Source organism: Salvia miltiorrhiza, chromosome 4 (assembly GCF_028751815.1).
Source record: "Salvia miltiorrhiza cultivar Shanhuang (shh) chromosome 4, IMPLAD_Smil_shh, whole genome shotgun sequence".
Taxonomy (NCBI): domain Eukaryota; kingdom Viridiplantae; phylum Streptophyta; class Magnoliopsida; order Lamiales; family Lamiaceae; genus Salvia; species Salvia miltiorrhiza.
Window position 1 is genome coordinate 5808511 of NC_080390.1, and position 17386 is coordinate 5825896.

At 33.9% G+C, this 17386-nt stretch overlaps 2 protein-coding genes across 5 annotated transcripts; one reads left to right on the forward strand and one right to left on the reverse strand.

Moving 5' to 3' along the window:
- The first annotated feature begins 2289 nt into the window (after nucleotides 1–2289).
- Nucleotides 2290–11928, forward strand: LOC131022410 (flowering time control protein FY). 4 transcript variants are annotated; one of them, XM_057951876.1, is made up of 18 exons: nucleotides 2290–2702; nucleotides 3664–3755; nucleotides 5044–5112; nucleotides 5281–5385; nucleotides 6232–6327; nucleotides 6407–6489; nucleotides 6567–6638; nucleotides 6948–7045; nucleotides 7269–7328; nucleotides 7411–7471; nucleotides 7564–7651; nucleotides 7832–7895; nucleotides 8133–8211; nucleotides 8936–9025; nucleotides 10060–10148; nucleotides 10499–10992; nucleotides 11063–11260; nucleotides 11676–11928. In XM_057951876.1, exons 1-18 carry the CDS (start codon nucleotides 2408–2410, stop codon nucleotides 11781–11783), a joined length of 2241 nt encoding a protein of 746 aa, XP_057807859.1. In that variant the 5' UTR covers nucleotides 2290–2407; the 3' UTR covers nucleotides 11784–11928. The 4 variants fall into 4 exon arrangements, with proteins under 4 accessions (XP_057807859.1, XP_057807861.1, XP_057807862.1 ...); XM_057951878.1 differs by having other exon boundaries at nucleotides 2310–2702; nucleotides 11072–11260; XM_057951879.1 differs by having other exon boundaries at nucleotides 2311–2702; nucleotides 10502–10992; nucleotides 11072–11260.
- Nucleotides 11929–15369: 3441 nt separating this feature from the next.
- LOC131022413 (two-component response regulator ARR9-like) lies at nucleotides 15370–16484 on the reverse strand. Its single transcript, XM_057951881.1, has 3 exons — nucleotides 16128–16484; nucleotides 15867–16042; nucleotides 15370–15774 (listed from the first exon to the last, which is right to left on the reverse strand). Exons 1-3 carry the CDS (start codon nucleotides 16231–16233, stop codon nucleotides 15526–15528), a joined length of 531 nt encoding a protein of 176 aa, XP_057807864.1. The 5' UTR covers nucleotides 16234–16484; the 3' UTR covers nucleotides 15370–15525.
- Between the last annotated feature and the right edge of the window lie 902 nt (nucleotides 16485–17386).

The window sequence follows — 17386 nt, forward strand, 5'->3', positions numbered from 1 at the left end:
ACACGTTTCAGTACCAACGCACTGGGTTGGATTTCTCAAACACACTTAGCACTCACTGGGCATTAAGATTTCTCTGGAGTCAGAATACTGGTCTGAACTCTGCACAACTTCAAACACTATTTTCGCACAGTTGAAAGGAGGTTCGAAAACTATCAACTAGATTACTAAGAACAAGCTCTCTGTAATCAGTAACTTAGGCTTTGGATAAACAATATTTGTCTAAGGTTCTAAGAGAATGTATGTAATCAGTAGTGGACTGATTTTGGCTTTGTGATTCTCTTCTTCGATTCAAGCTCTGGAAGGCTTTGATTTGCTGAGTAACGAATTCGACAGCGTTTCAGCTTATGTATTTGAATCGGTGAAGATTGAAGTGATCTTTGAGCTCTATTTATAGGAGAGATATTGAATAGATCCGTTGGCGGAGATGGTCTTCAAGAATTCATCCGTTGGAGTGTATTTCGAATTTGGCTGAGGCTTCAATCTTCGAGGTTCCTTGTTTGGTGAGAAACGGCTACTCAAGTACATGAGGTAAGGCGCCTCTGAAAAGGTAATCACCAAAAAGGAACGCTCTGTAGAGAAATGACGATCCTTGAAATCTTTGCATTTAATGCGGCTGTACTTGGGAATGCGTGTCTTCCTTTTAACGTTGGAGGTTCAGTCCGAGGAAGAATGTTAACTGATACTTGACTTTAGTATCAGTTCGCTGAATCCACGTGGCCTGTATTGATGTATCAGTTCGTAACTGATTCTTGAATTGTTCAGTCAAATATCAGTATTTGACTCTGCCTTTAATCGCTACATCAGTCGGCATCTTCTGTCTTCAGTCTTCAGTCCTCTGGTCTTCAGTCTTCAAAACAACATCTAAACTAGAAAAAGAACTCTAACACTTGAGTTCGAACAGTTCTAGTCTATTACAAAGAAAACCTAAGGATTTTGGTATCATCAAAACTAGGATTATGATATTTCATTAAGTTCCCAACAATTTGGAACATTTCGTTTCTGAGCAGAAGAACCATTTTCAAATAGTGTTCGATCAATTATGTATTAATCAATATTTGATTGATTGGTTTGAGGTTATCGACAAAAAAGATTTATCTAAGCTACTTCGTTTCTTTTTGTCTAAGTCACTTCTTTTTTTGCCCAAGTTGTTTTTCTTTTTGTCGAACTCACTTTTTTTTTCTGTGTGAGTTTCGGGAATATCCCTATTCACGAGTCCGAGATCTACATCTATGAATTGTAAGGTTCGAATGATCAACTCTGCAATCAGTTGTTAGAATCAATAGGTCTTCAAATTGTTCATTTGAAAAAATGGAAACCATTCTTATTGGATGATCATGATACTTCCTGAAAATGGAAATTCTTGATCAATGGAGGAACGCCATTTTTTTTCAATAAGATACCAAAGTGGATGATTGACTCATTCCATACTAGAAATAATCGCAGGAAATCCTTTGATAACGCGGATTCCTATTTCTCAATGATATTCCACAATCAAGACAATTGGCTGAATCCCGTGAAACCATTCCATAGAAGTTCATTGATATCTTCTTTTTATAAAGCAAATCGACTTCGATTCTTGAATAATCCACATCACTTCTGCTTCTACTGTAACACAAGATTCCCCTTTTCTGTGGAAAAGGCCTCGATGATTTTACGCTAGGGTTTTACATGTATTTATAGGCAAATGACCATGAATCATAGTTGGAGAAGGACTCATATTTGAGTTATAATTAAACTACACTTCTTCATATTTATCTTCATGTATTCGTGATAATCTTGGCTTCGGACTTGGTTCATAGCGGGCATTGGACTCTTTCGAGATAAGATCGTCTCTGTGAATTTAAGCTTGTTCAGCTGAGGGCAGCGTCAATTAGGGACTAACAGCGTTGTTTTGGGCTTGACAACAATGTTTTTCAGGAATCTCTCTATTTCTTTGTTACTTTCCTCCGATATTCTTGGAATGCACTCATCAAATTCTATTGATAATTTTTTTTTGTAAGAAATGAGGATAATGAATAAAATCAATAAATTATTCGAACATGTCAATATAACTAATGAACATGTGTATTTATTTAATTTATTAAAAATTTCGTCATCTCGAGAATTCAAACCCTGCATCAAAATGAAATACTAACTTATTTACAACTATTCAAACAAATTTTTAATTCTCAACACATTTAATATTATCAATGAAATATTTCTATATATATATATTTGGACTATAGGGAAATGAATTCGGCTAATGTCAGAAAATAGGGGCAAACTTGTAATTTGGTGAAGAAATGAGCTGGCAGAGCGAAATGACTCCTGCATTTGTCACTGTAAAAATCCATTAATTCGAATCACGTATGCTCCCCACCCCCAAAACCTTAAAACCCTAGACTGCATTCGCCATTGTTATTCAATAATGTATGCCGGTGATCCTCAGCACCACCAGCGCCCGCCGCCGGGGCCTCCGTTGCCGCCACCGCCGCAACAGCAGCACCCAAATCCCCACCAATTCATGCACCAACAGCAGCCTCATGAGTTCCAGAGGGGCCCACACCCTCCGCAGGGCCCACCGCCGCCGCAGATAATGCGGCAGCCCTCTGCTTCATCCACCACTCTTAACCCTCCGCCGCCTGAATTTCACCAGCAGCACCAGCACCACCACCATCCAAACGCTCAGCCGCCTTTCTCGGGGCCGCAGCAGCCTTACGATGGTTAGAGACGCGACTTTTTGTTCTCCCCTTTTCGGGAGTGCTTATGCGTTTGTTTTTCCAGCCAATGTACATTCGTGAAGCCTGTTTATCTTAGATACTAGTTGCATTTTTATCTTTATAGAAGCTGACAGAGCTAGTTAAATTTTGCCCATGCTTTACCAAGTTTGCAGTTTTTTTTTTACTCATTTTTTGTTTATAACTTCTTATCGAGAAGACCTATTCCTTATGAAAGATAGTATGATAGTGAAATTTACATATCTGGTTTATATAATGAATTAGGGGTTCATGTAATTTTTGAGGCGACTTCGCCATTGAGGAATGTATCATAAGCCTTGGTTTACATAATTGTATCGGTGTTTCTTGTTTCCGAATTTGCATAGTTGTCACAACAGATGAACTAATGATTATGGGCTAGCAATAATCTATGACTGAATTGGAAATCTAATAAACTGTCTCATCACCTGCCCTCCTCCTTGGGTACCAGGATTTTGAATTGAACGAGCACTCAACTTTGTCTTGACAGTTGACATATATCCTTTTTGGCTGTGTAAATTTTTCAATTGCAGTGTAAATAACCTGCTATTGTGAGAATATATATATATATATATATATATATATATATATATATATATGGTATGTGAGCCTTCTATTTGAATTGGATGGAACAGAACAGCAAAAAAAAATCCTGAAAATTCTTTTAAGCTGCAATAATTCCTACATAGTAGCTTTTTGTGATTTTCCCTCGGGAACCTAATTTTGATTTAAATTAAATGGATAGATAATATTTCTAACTGAATCATGCCACAAATTGTTACCTACTTGACTGCATGAAGAAACTCTAAATACTATGAAATATGAAACACTCTACTCATGGGAAGCCTTAATTATGTGGGATTAAATTGACGGTTTCAAGTTTGCTTAATGAGATTGTAGAACTTACCTGGTTGTTAACATGTTGTAGCTCATGCTGACTTTTTAGCTGCAAAAAGAATGCGGAAAATTGGGCAGCGACGGGCAGTTGACTATACGAGCACTGTTGTACGTTATATGCAGGTGATATAAGTTCTCAGTATTATTGTTTCATTTCCATGAAATACATTGACGTATGTTTGGCTATGGCTAACTAAGTACAAATAGGTTAAGCTGTTAAACAATGGAGTGAGTTAATCAAAGTCGTATATTTTCTTTTTTACTTCTCCTTTTTACCCTCTGACTCTTCTACTGATGACTAATACATCTGTATGTTAGCCATTCAAGTCCTTGATCTGAATAAATCAAGAATGCTTTCTCATCACTAGAGCATTACATAGTCATCTGTTGAAATAGTATGAAACGAAAGCATTGAGGACTACTCATAAGTCTGCAGGTGCCTTTAGCTAATACCTGTATGGGTATTTAGATAGTACGTATGGAACGTCTGATTTATTGATTATAATCTGCTCTTTGGCTTATTATGTTATGTCTTACAAAAGATAAGGGAAAGAAGATGAATTAATTGAACATTTACATCTTAGCTAGATTTGGTTGTTGAAGAGTAGAAATAATTGATTTCAGGTATGAATGTAAAATCTGGCCTGCCAAAGTATAGGCTGTTGAGTTGGTTTATATCGTCATGTTTTATATTTTTCTGAACTTCATCATGAAAATTGGATATGTTGTCTTTGAGCACTGTCTCATTAGACTTGCCTTGCCATCCAAATTATGTGCATTATACACTATGTTGCTTCAGCTTTTCCTTATGCACTTAGCCATCTAACCAACAAGTTTTCTCGACGTTGCTGTCTATAGTACTTCAGTGGTGGAATGTTAAGCTGAAATTTTATTAAATGCCATATTTTCGGTTTGTCTTTTAGTTGATGATTTAGCACCTTGACAAATTCTGCAGCTCGACATATAGTGGCGGTACCCTTAAAAACCTCCACTATCAGCTATTTATTTAATCATATGTTTCTTCTTCTATATATTCTTTATTGTAGGTTCCTAAGTTTCAAACCCAAATCCGACAAGATATTAGATTTCGAATAAGCTCTCTCTATCTTTGCTGTGTTATTGATGATAACATGAAGAAATATGTTGAATTTCAATGGTTAAGTTTGAAAATTCTGTAGTTTCAATGGTTAGGTAGTGGGATAAAAAGATTCTGTCGCCAAGTCTTAAACTGTGAAAGTGTGGATGACAAAGTGTTTTTAGGTAGTGGGAGAAAAAGTTTATGCAGCCAAGTCTTACCCATAGTTTGTTATTTTTCATTTTTGTTCAGTTGAATCTCACATTTCAGTTATGTTTCGTATTCAAATAAACTTTGATATCTTGGCATAGGCTCATTGGTCCCATTGTTTGGCAGATTCGCATGTTCCAGCGGGATTCAAAGGATAGGACAGTATTGCAACCCACCCCAGCAGCAGCTATTGATGTATGTGCTTCCACTCAGGACTAACTTTACATATTTTATATCATTATCAACTATAATTTTTTCTTCCATTTATAGTGAGATAATACTCTATTGTCTATTCTTCTGCACACTTGGCACTAATTGCTGATGCCACTCTTTTTTTTTTCCCCTTATGATGCCATCTTGCAGATGTTGCCTACTGTTGCCTACTTAGATAACCCATCTACTAGTTTTGCAGCAAAGTTTGTACATACATCATTAAACAAAAACAGATGTTCTATCAATAGAGTTTTGGTGAGTTGAGGAAACCAATCTTCTTATCTGACTCTTCTGTATGGTATCCTTCTGTGTTTGTGTTTACATGGATATGTATTTGGGACTGTGGGTTTATAACAAACCAACTATTTCATTTCTTTTTTACTGCTTTGGAACTCAACTTCTTGGAGGACAGCTGATTCCCCATGCTGAATGTCTTTAATCCTACTAAAGGAAGAGAAGATTACTTTCATTATGCGATTGATGTTACTTTCATCCAATGAAATCATATCAAGTACTAGCAGATATGTGATTTTAAACCTAGGATTAGAATTTAGAATGAAAATAATGAGTGGCCTAGGCATCTTTTAGGTGCTATTCAATCTAAACCTGGCAATATGATATGGAAAGTATAACGTGGCACAATCAGTAACACTAATAATGAGAGAATTATTGGGGAATGCGATAAAGGAGGAGTCAGGCGCAAAAGAAGAAGTTAAGGATACGAGCCTATGGCAGTTGTGAGCCTTGCCATTTTTTCGTGGCATAGTGTTAGAATTGGGTGTTCAAATGTGGTAATATTATGTTAGTGAGCTCTGACAATAGGATTGTGTGAGAAAAATATCATATGAGAAGTTTAGATGCTTGCAAATGTCCAGATATTCTCTTTTGCCATGATTAAAATGTTTTTGCTTGGATTTTCCTATGATAATGATATAAATGTAATGCTTTTACTCATACAGAACTATAATATTTTGTCTGCTTTATTGCTTCTTCCTTTGTCCTTTTCTTTTCTACTGGGAACCCTTCTATGATATCCTGTGATTCTAGATACAAGTATTTTTGCTTCTGGTGTGATGAGTTTGAATCCAAATTTGATGGCAGTGGACTCCCAGTGGGAGACGTCTTATCACTGGATCTCAAAGCGGGGAGTTCACTCTGTGGAATGGTCAATCTTTCAATTTTGAAATGATACTGCAGGTATTATAAAATATATAATTGCTCCATGATAAAATACTTAAGGTGAAGAGAGATGCATAACAAATTTCTTAAGTTGCAGGCTCATGAGCAAGCAGTCAGATCTATGATATGGAGTTATAATGAGAACTGGATGGTCACGGGTGATGATGGTGGTGCTATAAAGTAATTCCTGGTTTGGCTAATGAAATCAAGATTTTCGTCATTAGAATGGTTTACAAGTTGATCTTACCTGGTTGCAGGTACTGGCAAAATAACATGAATAATGTGAAAGCTAATAAATCTGCTCATAAAGAATCAGTCCGTGGCTTAAGGTATAACTTTGCCTCTCTTGCCATCTTGGGCATGGATAATGTTTTTTCCCAAACAATGATGTTTTAAATTGTTTTAGTATTCTGCAATTTTTACGTGTTCACGTAACTTCCTTCGTCATAATGATCTGGACTAAAGCTTAGAAGAACTAAGGATGACTCTTTTTTTGACAATCTCTTAACAACCTTTTCTGGTTTCCTGACTTGTGTTTCTTCCTGTCACATCATGTTTTTTAGTTAGACTATAACTGCTTATTCTTTTTATTTTGATGTGATAATCATTCTGACTTTTTTCTGTGACAATTTGACCAGTTTCTGTAGGACGGATTTGAAGTTTTGTTCCTGTTCTGATGACACTACAGTTAAAGTTTGGGACTTCGCTAGGTGCCAAGAGGAGCGCTCGTTATCCGGTAATGTGATCAAATTATTTGATTTTTATATAGATAATTAATGATCTTCATTAGTTCAAATATTTACTGCCAATATTGCAATTTTTACTTTTGAATGAGAAGAGAGGAATGGTAATTTGCATTCTGTTGCTCTTATGTGCTAATCAGATAAATCAATCACTGTTAATGCTGATAGTGCATGGTATAACCTAAGAACTCTTCTTCTTGTTTTGAACTCAGGCAGGCCATGGTTGGGATGTAAAGTGTGTTGACTGGCATCCTACCAAGTCATTATTGGTTTCTGGTGCGTTCTTTATTTGTTCTAAAGTAGTGAAAAATTCTTATGAGATCAAGTATATTTATCTTTCAGTATGGGCTTTTCACAGGTGGGAAAGACAACCTTGTCAAACTCTGGGATGCTAAGTCTGGGAAAGAGCTCTCTTCATTGTAATGTTACTGTTCTTCCTTAAGTGTTAAATGACAACTCTTGCTGAACCTTATCTCTGAATCTAATTGCAATGAGTATTGTTGCATTGCAGTCATGGGCACAAAAATACTGTACTTTGTGTGAAATGGAATCAAAATGGTAACTGGGTTTTAACGGCTTCAAAGGATCAAATAATCAAGGTAAGCTTAGTATCTTAATATCTTTCCACTTCTGGTTGCCTTGAACTAAGGTTTTACTTGTTATTTTTCTCTACCAAAAATTGATGAAGGGTCAGAATGGGTTAATAAAGAAATTATGACAAAATAAGTTGCATACATTTGTTTTGTCTCCTTGACCCTAGATGTTTACTTTGTTCACAGCTTTATGATATACGGGCTATGAAGGAGCTTGAAGCATTTCGTGGGCATCGAAAGGACGTCACCGGTATGGAAATTCTTATTACTAATGCATTATTCATGGCTGCTCATCACTTCTCAATTTTCATGTATTCCTTCTTTTAGTTGACATACAGAATTTTCAAATAATTTTGCCGATCATGTTGTTTGGAGCAACTTTGGCTCTTGATTATATTTTATTTGAAATACCTATTTAGTATTTTGAGATACGGTACTTTTTCCATTTCATACTAGCCTTATATTTATGATACTTTCACTGTTGCAGCATTGGCTTGGCACCCATTTCATGAGGAATATTTTGTTAGTGGTAGTTTTGATGGATCAATATTCCATTGGCTAGTTGGGTAAAGTCTTTACCTTCTTCCTTGCAATATATTTGAGTTCATTTCTTGTTAAAGTTTTCTATGTTATATTCCTGGTCTATAAATAATTCTTCATGCTCTTATCTCTTTCAATTTGTGGATTCCTTCTGGGAATGATGGTATAAACTCATGTGGTTTTATTGTTTATTGTTTGTCCTTGTTCTCTATTTTATAAACAATATCTGTAATGACAGAGGAAATATGATGCTTGTCGAGGAATTATCAAAGTCTTTTTTGTTTGTGCTTACAAGGGTTTCTTAGGCTTGGTTTTTTCCTTTTCTTTTTATAAAATCTCAATTCAATAATATCAAGGTCTTTTTTGCTTGATTTGACCATAAATTGGACTGACTACATTGAGGAGAGAAACTTAAAACATATTCCTTAAAAGTACTTGGAAACAATTTCCCATTTTTTTTTTCTTCCTTGTCCATTTTTCTAAATCTTGGATTTGTTGCTTTCTATTCTTGAAAAACGGCAACGAAAATAAATCAGATAGTGATGTTTCCGGTTTCTGGTTTCCTTGCCCCCTTTATTTATTCATTTTAATCCTAGGAAAAAGAGGAAAGAATGAATTATTCTATTCTATGATTTTGTTCCCTGTTCTAGGATGTGTAATACTTTAGCCAATAATAGATTCTTTCATGGTATGCAAGTTGGCCACAAGAGTATCTGGTAATGCTCATGAATAACTTATTTTATGTGGCAGGCATGATACCCCCCAGGTTGAGATACAGAATGCACATGATAACAGTGTTTGGGACCTAGCCTGGCATCCTATAGGCTACCTTCTTTGCAGGTACTGGTTTACCCATAAAGATCTATATTGACTGTTCACTATTTATTGTTGCATGTTCATGATTCGTCTTGATGGATTCTATTGAGATTCTGACCATAGTCTGTGTATAGGGGTGTCTGGATGCGCATTAATGGCATGTAACTATGTAGGCTCTGAAATTCATTAAACAGAATGCATTTGTTTTAAGTAGTAGTTAGTATTATTTTTATTTATTTTAGTACTCCATTTTCTATTTGTTTTCAATTTTTCATTGTTTGTCATCTATACATAGATTTTACAACTAATGAAACAACCGTGTCATGGGAAACAGGATTACATTTAAAACACTTTCTCATCTACATATCATCACTTCCAGAATCTTGCAATTGTTTTAACTTTTAATATTTTAACATTGATCTGTAGAAATGTGTGCTAGTTTCTATTGTAAATCCCAGCTTGCTACTGATTTCTCTCTCTCTCTCTCTCTCTCTCTCTCTCTCTCTCTCTCTCTCTCTCTCACATTGGCATTCCTTTGAAATCATCAATTACTTTGACATAGCCCATATCAGAAAATAGACCAGATTCTAGTTTGCACCAGATCCCTGAATGCTAAAACTACTCTTGTTTCATCAATTTTTTCCCTGGAGGAGGTAATGAAAATAACTCACGTTTCTCTATTTTCATCTCTGAGAAAACGTAATGTGGTGAGCAAGGTTAAGAATAAGGTTAATAATTGCAAAAAACCAAGCAGAAACTGATTTATGAAATTTTTTATAAAGTGGCGGTTATAAGGATCTGCAGATCCATTGTTTGGTAGGGCTTCCAGAACTTCAACATCATGTGTCTTGCTTCCTTTTATTTGAGTGTTGGATCTCAGTTATTTCTGTTTTTAAATTCGAACAGCCACAGGGGAGAACCTATTTACTTGCTAATTAGTAGGTTGTTAAGGAAGTTCAATATGATTGTAGCTATTGTGTTGTTCTAAATGCACAAACTAAGCTAATTAGCAATGGATCCAAGCCAATGTGTCAATTGATGAGATTGGTTTTGTGCAGTGGTGGCAATGATCACGCAACAAAATTTTGGTGCAGAAATAGACCTGGGGATCCAGCCCGTGATAAGTTTAACACGGGACAAAATCAAGGTTCTGACTCGATCTGTTCTTAAGTATTTATTTATTTTATTATATACTTCTTCTGTGTCTGGTGATTGCAAAGTTTTTAGAAAAGTTCTAGGGACAATTTTGATCTATGTTTAATACCAGAAATACTTTTAAGTTGAACCTCTGATTTGAGTTCTTTAGCATATGCAGTGTAGCGTTAATCTGTTGTTTTTTGAAATATACTTCCATGTGAATTTTCTTTGACTGTGATTATATATCTGGACTCCGATATAGTGAGCATTCAGTTTTTCCACTCTTACTGAGTGCTAACCCTCTGAGAACTGCTGCTTTGTTTTGAAACAATGTTTTGATAAACACTTTTATTTTGTCAGCAGGTTTTGCTGAGCAGAACAACATTATGGGAGGCCGTGTCTCTGTTCCTTTTCAGGTGGCTGAACCCCCTACTACTCCTGGACCATTTGGGGCTGGGTTGGCTCGGAATGAAGGAACAATCCCAGGGATTGGTGCTGCTATGCCTCTGCTCGATTCATCTGCTCAAGGGGAACAGAAGCCGCCTATGTCAGTTTCAGTGCCACCTCCTCTTCCACCTGGTCCACATCCGTCTCTTCTGGCAGGCAAACAACAACAACAGCCTTATCAACAAAATGCTCCATCAATACAACATCACCAACCCCAGCACATGTCCATGCCGCCACCAAATATGTCTCAGCTGCAACCTCCTTCGCATCTGCCTTTGTTGCCACATCCTCATTTATCTCGCCCTCCACCCCAGCTGCAGCAGCTTAATACATCTGCCAATGCACCTTCTTCAATGCCAGGATCTATGCCTATCCCTTCAATGCCGAGTCAAATGCCTGGTCCAATGGTATAAAAACAAAGCTTCATTTCTACTATCATACTATATAGTTGCTGAACTGACACTGCCTCGGTTTTAGGGGATGCAGGGTGGCATGAATCAAATGGTTCCTCAAATGCCCCAAGGCCACTTTATGCCAATGAATCCCATGCCTTCTGGATCTGGTCCTCCTGGAAATATGCCTCCAGGTGGTAACCAAATGTTCCAACCAGGGGGACCCTTTAGCAGGTCCCAAGCTGGGCAGATGCCGATGATGCCAGGAATTAATCCTTACCAGGTTTGTATATTAGTTCAGCTAAGATATCTTCTGTAGTGATAGTGTGCTCCCTGGGTTTTCTTTTGCGGTAAAAAATTGATGCTGGAAACTGACGTGCATGACCTGAATATCGTAATGTTTTCATGTGAAGTTCTTCCTTCGTGCTTGCATACGGGGTTGTGGTGGGGCCAATTTTTGTTATAAAAATCTATTAATATACTAATGAACCTGGATGAATGTGTTTATTTACATTCTAACAAATGCATTTGTTTTTTTTAACTGTGATGTGCCATTTTAGTTTGATGTTCTTTACTCGACTATTGTAATCACATCCGTCACACTCTTCTTCTATAAACCTCGTCTCTTGCAAACTCTATTAATTTGATATTTGGAAGGGTTTATGTTGATGATCATTCGCGCCAATTGGTTTGTGCAGTCTGGGAATCCAAATGGCCCTGGAATGGCATCAAACTACAATCTTCCATCTGGGATGCCTCCACCCCTACCTCCCGGCCCGCCTCCACACGGCCAGGCGCATCAGTAGATGTGTCCATTTTGTATATCTATCTTCCTTCTTTTTTGCAGACAAGGAAATACTTGTGTTGTATTTGTAAATTATTCTGGTAATACACTTGTGTCATTTTTCTCTTCCTGATATCAATCATGAATTTTGGATTATTTCTGTTACATTTGCGACGTGTTTTGAGTTGGATTTTGGTTTTAACAAGGTGGATGTTGCCCACACGCACACTCTTGGTTGGGAATCTACAATTGGATAAGTGGTTGAGCTGTATTACATATTCCATAATTTCCAAATAATAAATATCCTAGACTTCACATATATAATAGATCTACATGTAGCACATCTTGGATCATGTTTCTCTAGGCCAACTCCTCAAATCTTACGACTATGATGGAAAACCATGTCACATTCATCGCATCCAAAATGGATAAGGATAAATATATGAACCATTCATTTATTTCTACATAATGCAGGTGCTCCAACTTTGGCCAAGTAATTTGTTTACTTTGTTTTGGATAAATCGAAATCGATATCTCAATATGTGGCAACTCATATTTAGAATTAACCACTATATCTCAACTTGAGAAATTAAAATTAAAATTAAACACTACGTCTGGATATCCAATTAAAAACGACATCATACGTCTAGACTTTAGCACAGGGCATAGGAAAAAATAGTTAGGATGTATTTACTTTGATTGTAAAATTTTCATTAGAAAATTATGGATAAAACAAGATGAGAAAATATTATCCTTTTTTTATTTTATTATATGTTTACTAGGGATGAAAAGATGAGAAAATATTGAAAAATATTTTCATACCCCCTACCATAGGAGAGAAAATGAGTGAAAAATGGGCTGCCTTGGAAAATATTTCACTCTGCCCGGAATTTTTTTTCCATTATACTAGTAAACATGTAAAAATGATGGAAAATGGGTGAAAATATATTTTTTCTCTCATTTTTCATAAAAGTAAACGCAGCCTTAGAAAAAAAAAATAGAAAGACGAACTTTCAAAAGAAGATTCATGCAAAGGGTGGAAATCGCCGGGAAAAGATTGTTGAATATGAGTCGTGCGAACCATTGGGAATTTGTGGATTAAAAATTAACGATAATATTATATTTTGACCATAAGTTTGGCGTGCTAAGGGCGTGCTAAGGGATTATAAATTGCTACTTCTTTATAAATGTTAAAAATCTATATATTATATAAAAGAGCAGTTCAACGGCTACTTTTTACCGCCAAAATTTGAAAAACAAAATCAGTTTTTTTTTTTAATTCACGTTCCTATATTTTCGGCCAACTTAATGCTACAAAGAAAGAAGCCCCCCAAGCATATCTTAATGTACCCGTTTTTCATGCTAATGTTTTTATATATATACCTTTTTTCTATTTCTTTTTTGCTATTTTCATTTCTTCTTCTTTTTCTAAAATTTATATATTTTAATTAATAATAAAATCTTCAATATACATATCAAATTAAAAGAGAATGACAAAATTTAATATATATCTATAGTATAATATATAAAAGATGAATTTTTTTCCTCCAATTTCTGCATCTCTTTTTTCTCTCTCTTCTCCCACTAATCTTTTCACTATTTTTTTATGTATTTTAATTCTTTTCTAAACATTGTTACATTTGATTCATGAAAAAAATATTCAATAGGCATTTTAAATTTAATATAGTATCAAAATCATGAAAAATGAATTAAAAAAAAGGTATGAAAAAGATTAAAATGTAAAATATTTTATTTTCTCTCTTTATTAAAATTTTACAACTTTTTATTTATGTTTGTGTATGAAAATATTTATTTATTTATTATAACGTGTAATACTCTATAATGATAATAATGCGTAATGCTATTTTTTATCATTGATTTTGTTTAAAATTTTTTTAATAACTTTAATTATCATTACGCTTTATACAAAGTTAAAATTTATATATTCAAATTCAGGATTTCATTGAGTAATTGATATGGATTATTTTATTTTATTTTTAAAATATATTTTATATTTATTTATATTATAATTTTATTTAATATTTATATTTATTTATTTAAATTATTGTTGAATTTCGATGTTCGTCGTCGTGCATCGCACGAATGGCCGTACTAGTGTATCATAATATTGTAGTTCCATTACAAAGTATATATTGGCCAAATACGTTAGGTCCTTATAATATGAAAGTATACTCAATTTGATATTATTTATCAATTATTTCAATTTTATACCATAATCATAATTGAGTTACCGTTTATGCAATGAACCGTAAACTAGTAGCAAACTTTAAACTTAAATAAGTTCATCGATTGCCATATTAGTTAATAATGGTGGCAACTCAAACTATAAACTTAAAAGTGTACTAGTTATTAGCAGTAGTATTACATGGTTAATAAACCAAAACAATTGTACAGAATAGTCGAACTTGACCTCATTAATGAATTAATAATTTGCACCCACAAATATAAAATTATGCACATTCAACCAACTCACGAGGTGATTTAGTTTGATTTCATATCGTAATTAACTAATAAACGTTGACAAAAGGGACTATGTCAATATAAATGGCAAGGAGCACGCGGTAGAAGAATACAAAGTCCTTTTAATTTTTATTTTGTGTATAGACTTCAAAATAGTGTGATTTCCTTAGAATAAAAATAATTATAATTCGGAGGTGCGTGTTTGTTGGCCAAGCGATATAGTGGTTAATGTCTAAAGCCATATGTCTCAAGTTCAAGGTTATCATGATGAGACCTTTAATTTTTTTTATTTAATCATATTAATCTATAAAAAAATTATAATTTTGAGGCAATACAAGATGCCATTAAAGAATTCGTTTACTTTGCAAGATTGATAAGATACATGATTAAATATTTTTATCATATAATTTCTCCAATCTTAATCAAGCAAAATTATATTAAATGATAAAAATAATTCTTAAATATCTCAAAGTTCCAATCCATCTAAGCGAGCAAAACTCTTGATAGAAGTAATTCTTAAATATCTCAAAGTTAAGAAGAAGAAGAAGAAGAATAGTAGTATGTTAATTGACAAGTAATGACAACCAATAAAGCCATTAATTAAAAATGTGTAATTAAGAGAATAATTTTAAATTGTGACAAGTTGTCACCGACCCACAAGTTGAGGAGAAGTCATTGTAAAGTAGTTGATTTGATTCTTCAAATCAATTAAAAACAATCGCCAAATCCTCAGCATATCGATAATTGAGATTGTGTTGGAGATTTGCCTCACTTTAGTCTTTATTTATAACACAAATTTCTATTTTCTAATAGTTTAAGTTCATGCCTGCCGTCTCGTATTGACCCATTTTTATCTGTCAGCGTCAGAAGAAAAAATGAGGAATAATAATATTTAGGTTATACAATTAGACATAAAAAAAAAAACATTTTTAGGTTTTCATTCTAATTTAAATTTTATCTTCAAATTACTCGGCTAAAGTCGCGGACTATGTTTAAATAAATTTATTCTCTCAAAATTAAAATTCACTGACAGGATATTCGAATTGGATGTTGCCTTAAAAAACATAATTCTCAAAATTAAAATTCATTGAATCTTCCATAAATAAAGTATAAATAGTAAAAGCATATATAAAATGGCCCTCAAATTTAATTCTCTTTTCGAAATATATTTACACAGTATGTGTATAGTTTCTACCGACCTCTAGAAACATTTGTATGTCTAAGAAAGAAGGAAATCAATTTAACTCAAAACTCAAAATTTTAATTAAAATAAAAATAAAAAATCATTCCAAATCATGATTGAATCTTGTTCTTGTGCGATCAGGCGAGAGGCATTCTTGTGCAGGCTTTCTCTTGTTAATATTAGTGTTTTTCCCTCTCATCAAATGTGGCCTCAGCTTATTCACATCGGATTGTCGAACTGGTTTTAGGAAGAATTCTTCTGCTCCATTTTCCAAGCAGCTGTTGATTCTTGATGGCACATTTTCTGACGACATTATCACAACTGGGATGTCTTTCAACCAGCTCGATTTCTGAATTTTATTTATTTTAAATAATAATATTGTTAGTAATATATCATTGCTAATGTGGTTAATTAATTTGGAATAATATATTTAATTAGTACCTTGATTTTTCTGAGGAGATCGTAGCCGGTGATTGCTGGCATGCTGTAATCTGTGATGATCAGATTGACTTCAACTCTTTGGAAATTTGAATTTGAATTTGAAATTTCATCATCTTCTTCATCGTCAACCAATCCCAAGAATTCAAGAGCCTTAACTCCGGATTCCACAACGGTAACTGCTTGTGATCAATACAAATATCAGCATTTATAAATATAAAAAATTATTATTTTTTAAATAAAAAAATGATATGATTAACTGACCTTGATAAGAAGAAGTTTTAAGCAGCCTCTCAATCAATTTTCTATCAATGATGCTATCATCAACTGCTAGCACATGGAACTGCGTTTCTGCTGCTAATCCGTTCATGCTTATATATTTATATTTGTGGGATTAAATTTGAGAGTTGAAGAAGAATTGAAGGAGGGAGAAATGGTGATGTGGAGAGGAATGAAATGTGGAATATATATGAGGAGAGGTTTGAAGAGAGAGAGAGAGAGATACTATAAGATATGGAGAGATGGGGATATGATTCAGAATCTTGATGATTTTTGTAAGTTGATTTTTGAATTGGAGAAGAAGCAATGAAGTTTGTTTTAGTATTCCTCGCCCTCGATTTGATTTATTAAAATAATGCAGAGGATCTTGAATTGGAATTAAATAATGGATCTATTTGGCCTTTTGACAAGTCTAGGGCTACAATAGTGTTTGTCTCTTGACCTTTACATTATGCATTATTATTATGGTAACATGCCAATATAGGCCATCCAACGTGATCTTCACAATTATTTTTTACTTTTCATTTACATTTTAATTAGTAAGATCGATCTTGCTCATGTTCATTCCGATGTCTATTTTATTATTCTCTCCGTCTCATTTTTATTGTCCTATTTCTTTTTTACTCAAAAATTAAAAAATATATATAAATTGATTAAAAATGATCAAATTCATACGTTACTATCTTTATGAAAATAGAACAAAAAGAATGAAACAACCTAAAAAATAAAAATGAGACAAAAACAACAGGGACAAAAGGAGCATTATTTTTTCGAAAAAACAATTAGTAAATGCATCGCTTCAAAAAAAAAGCAATTAGTAAATGCTTTTTCTATACACTTTTCCGTTGGGGTCTTGATATAAAGTTGTTTAATTTTAATGGGTTGCCTTAAAATAGAATTTACTGAGATTAATTATGAAAGCCACGAGTTAGGATAATATATTCTTTTTTGATAAATTATATAGGTAAATAAAGAAATTATATATAGCATAATATACATGCACACAAGTTAGGATAAATTTTAAAGGTGCAGTATTTTGATCAAGATAGAATATTGTAAGTTGTACATAAAAAAGATTAAAGCAGAGGTGAAATATGATTATTTTGATCAAAATAGAATATTGTGCGATTTGTACCGAAAAAGAAAGATTAAAGAAGAGGTGAAATATGATTATGTTGATCAAAATAGAATATTGTGCAAGTGGGTGAAGTTGAATGTTACTTTGGATTTTCGAAAATTCAGAA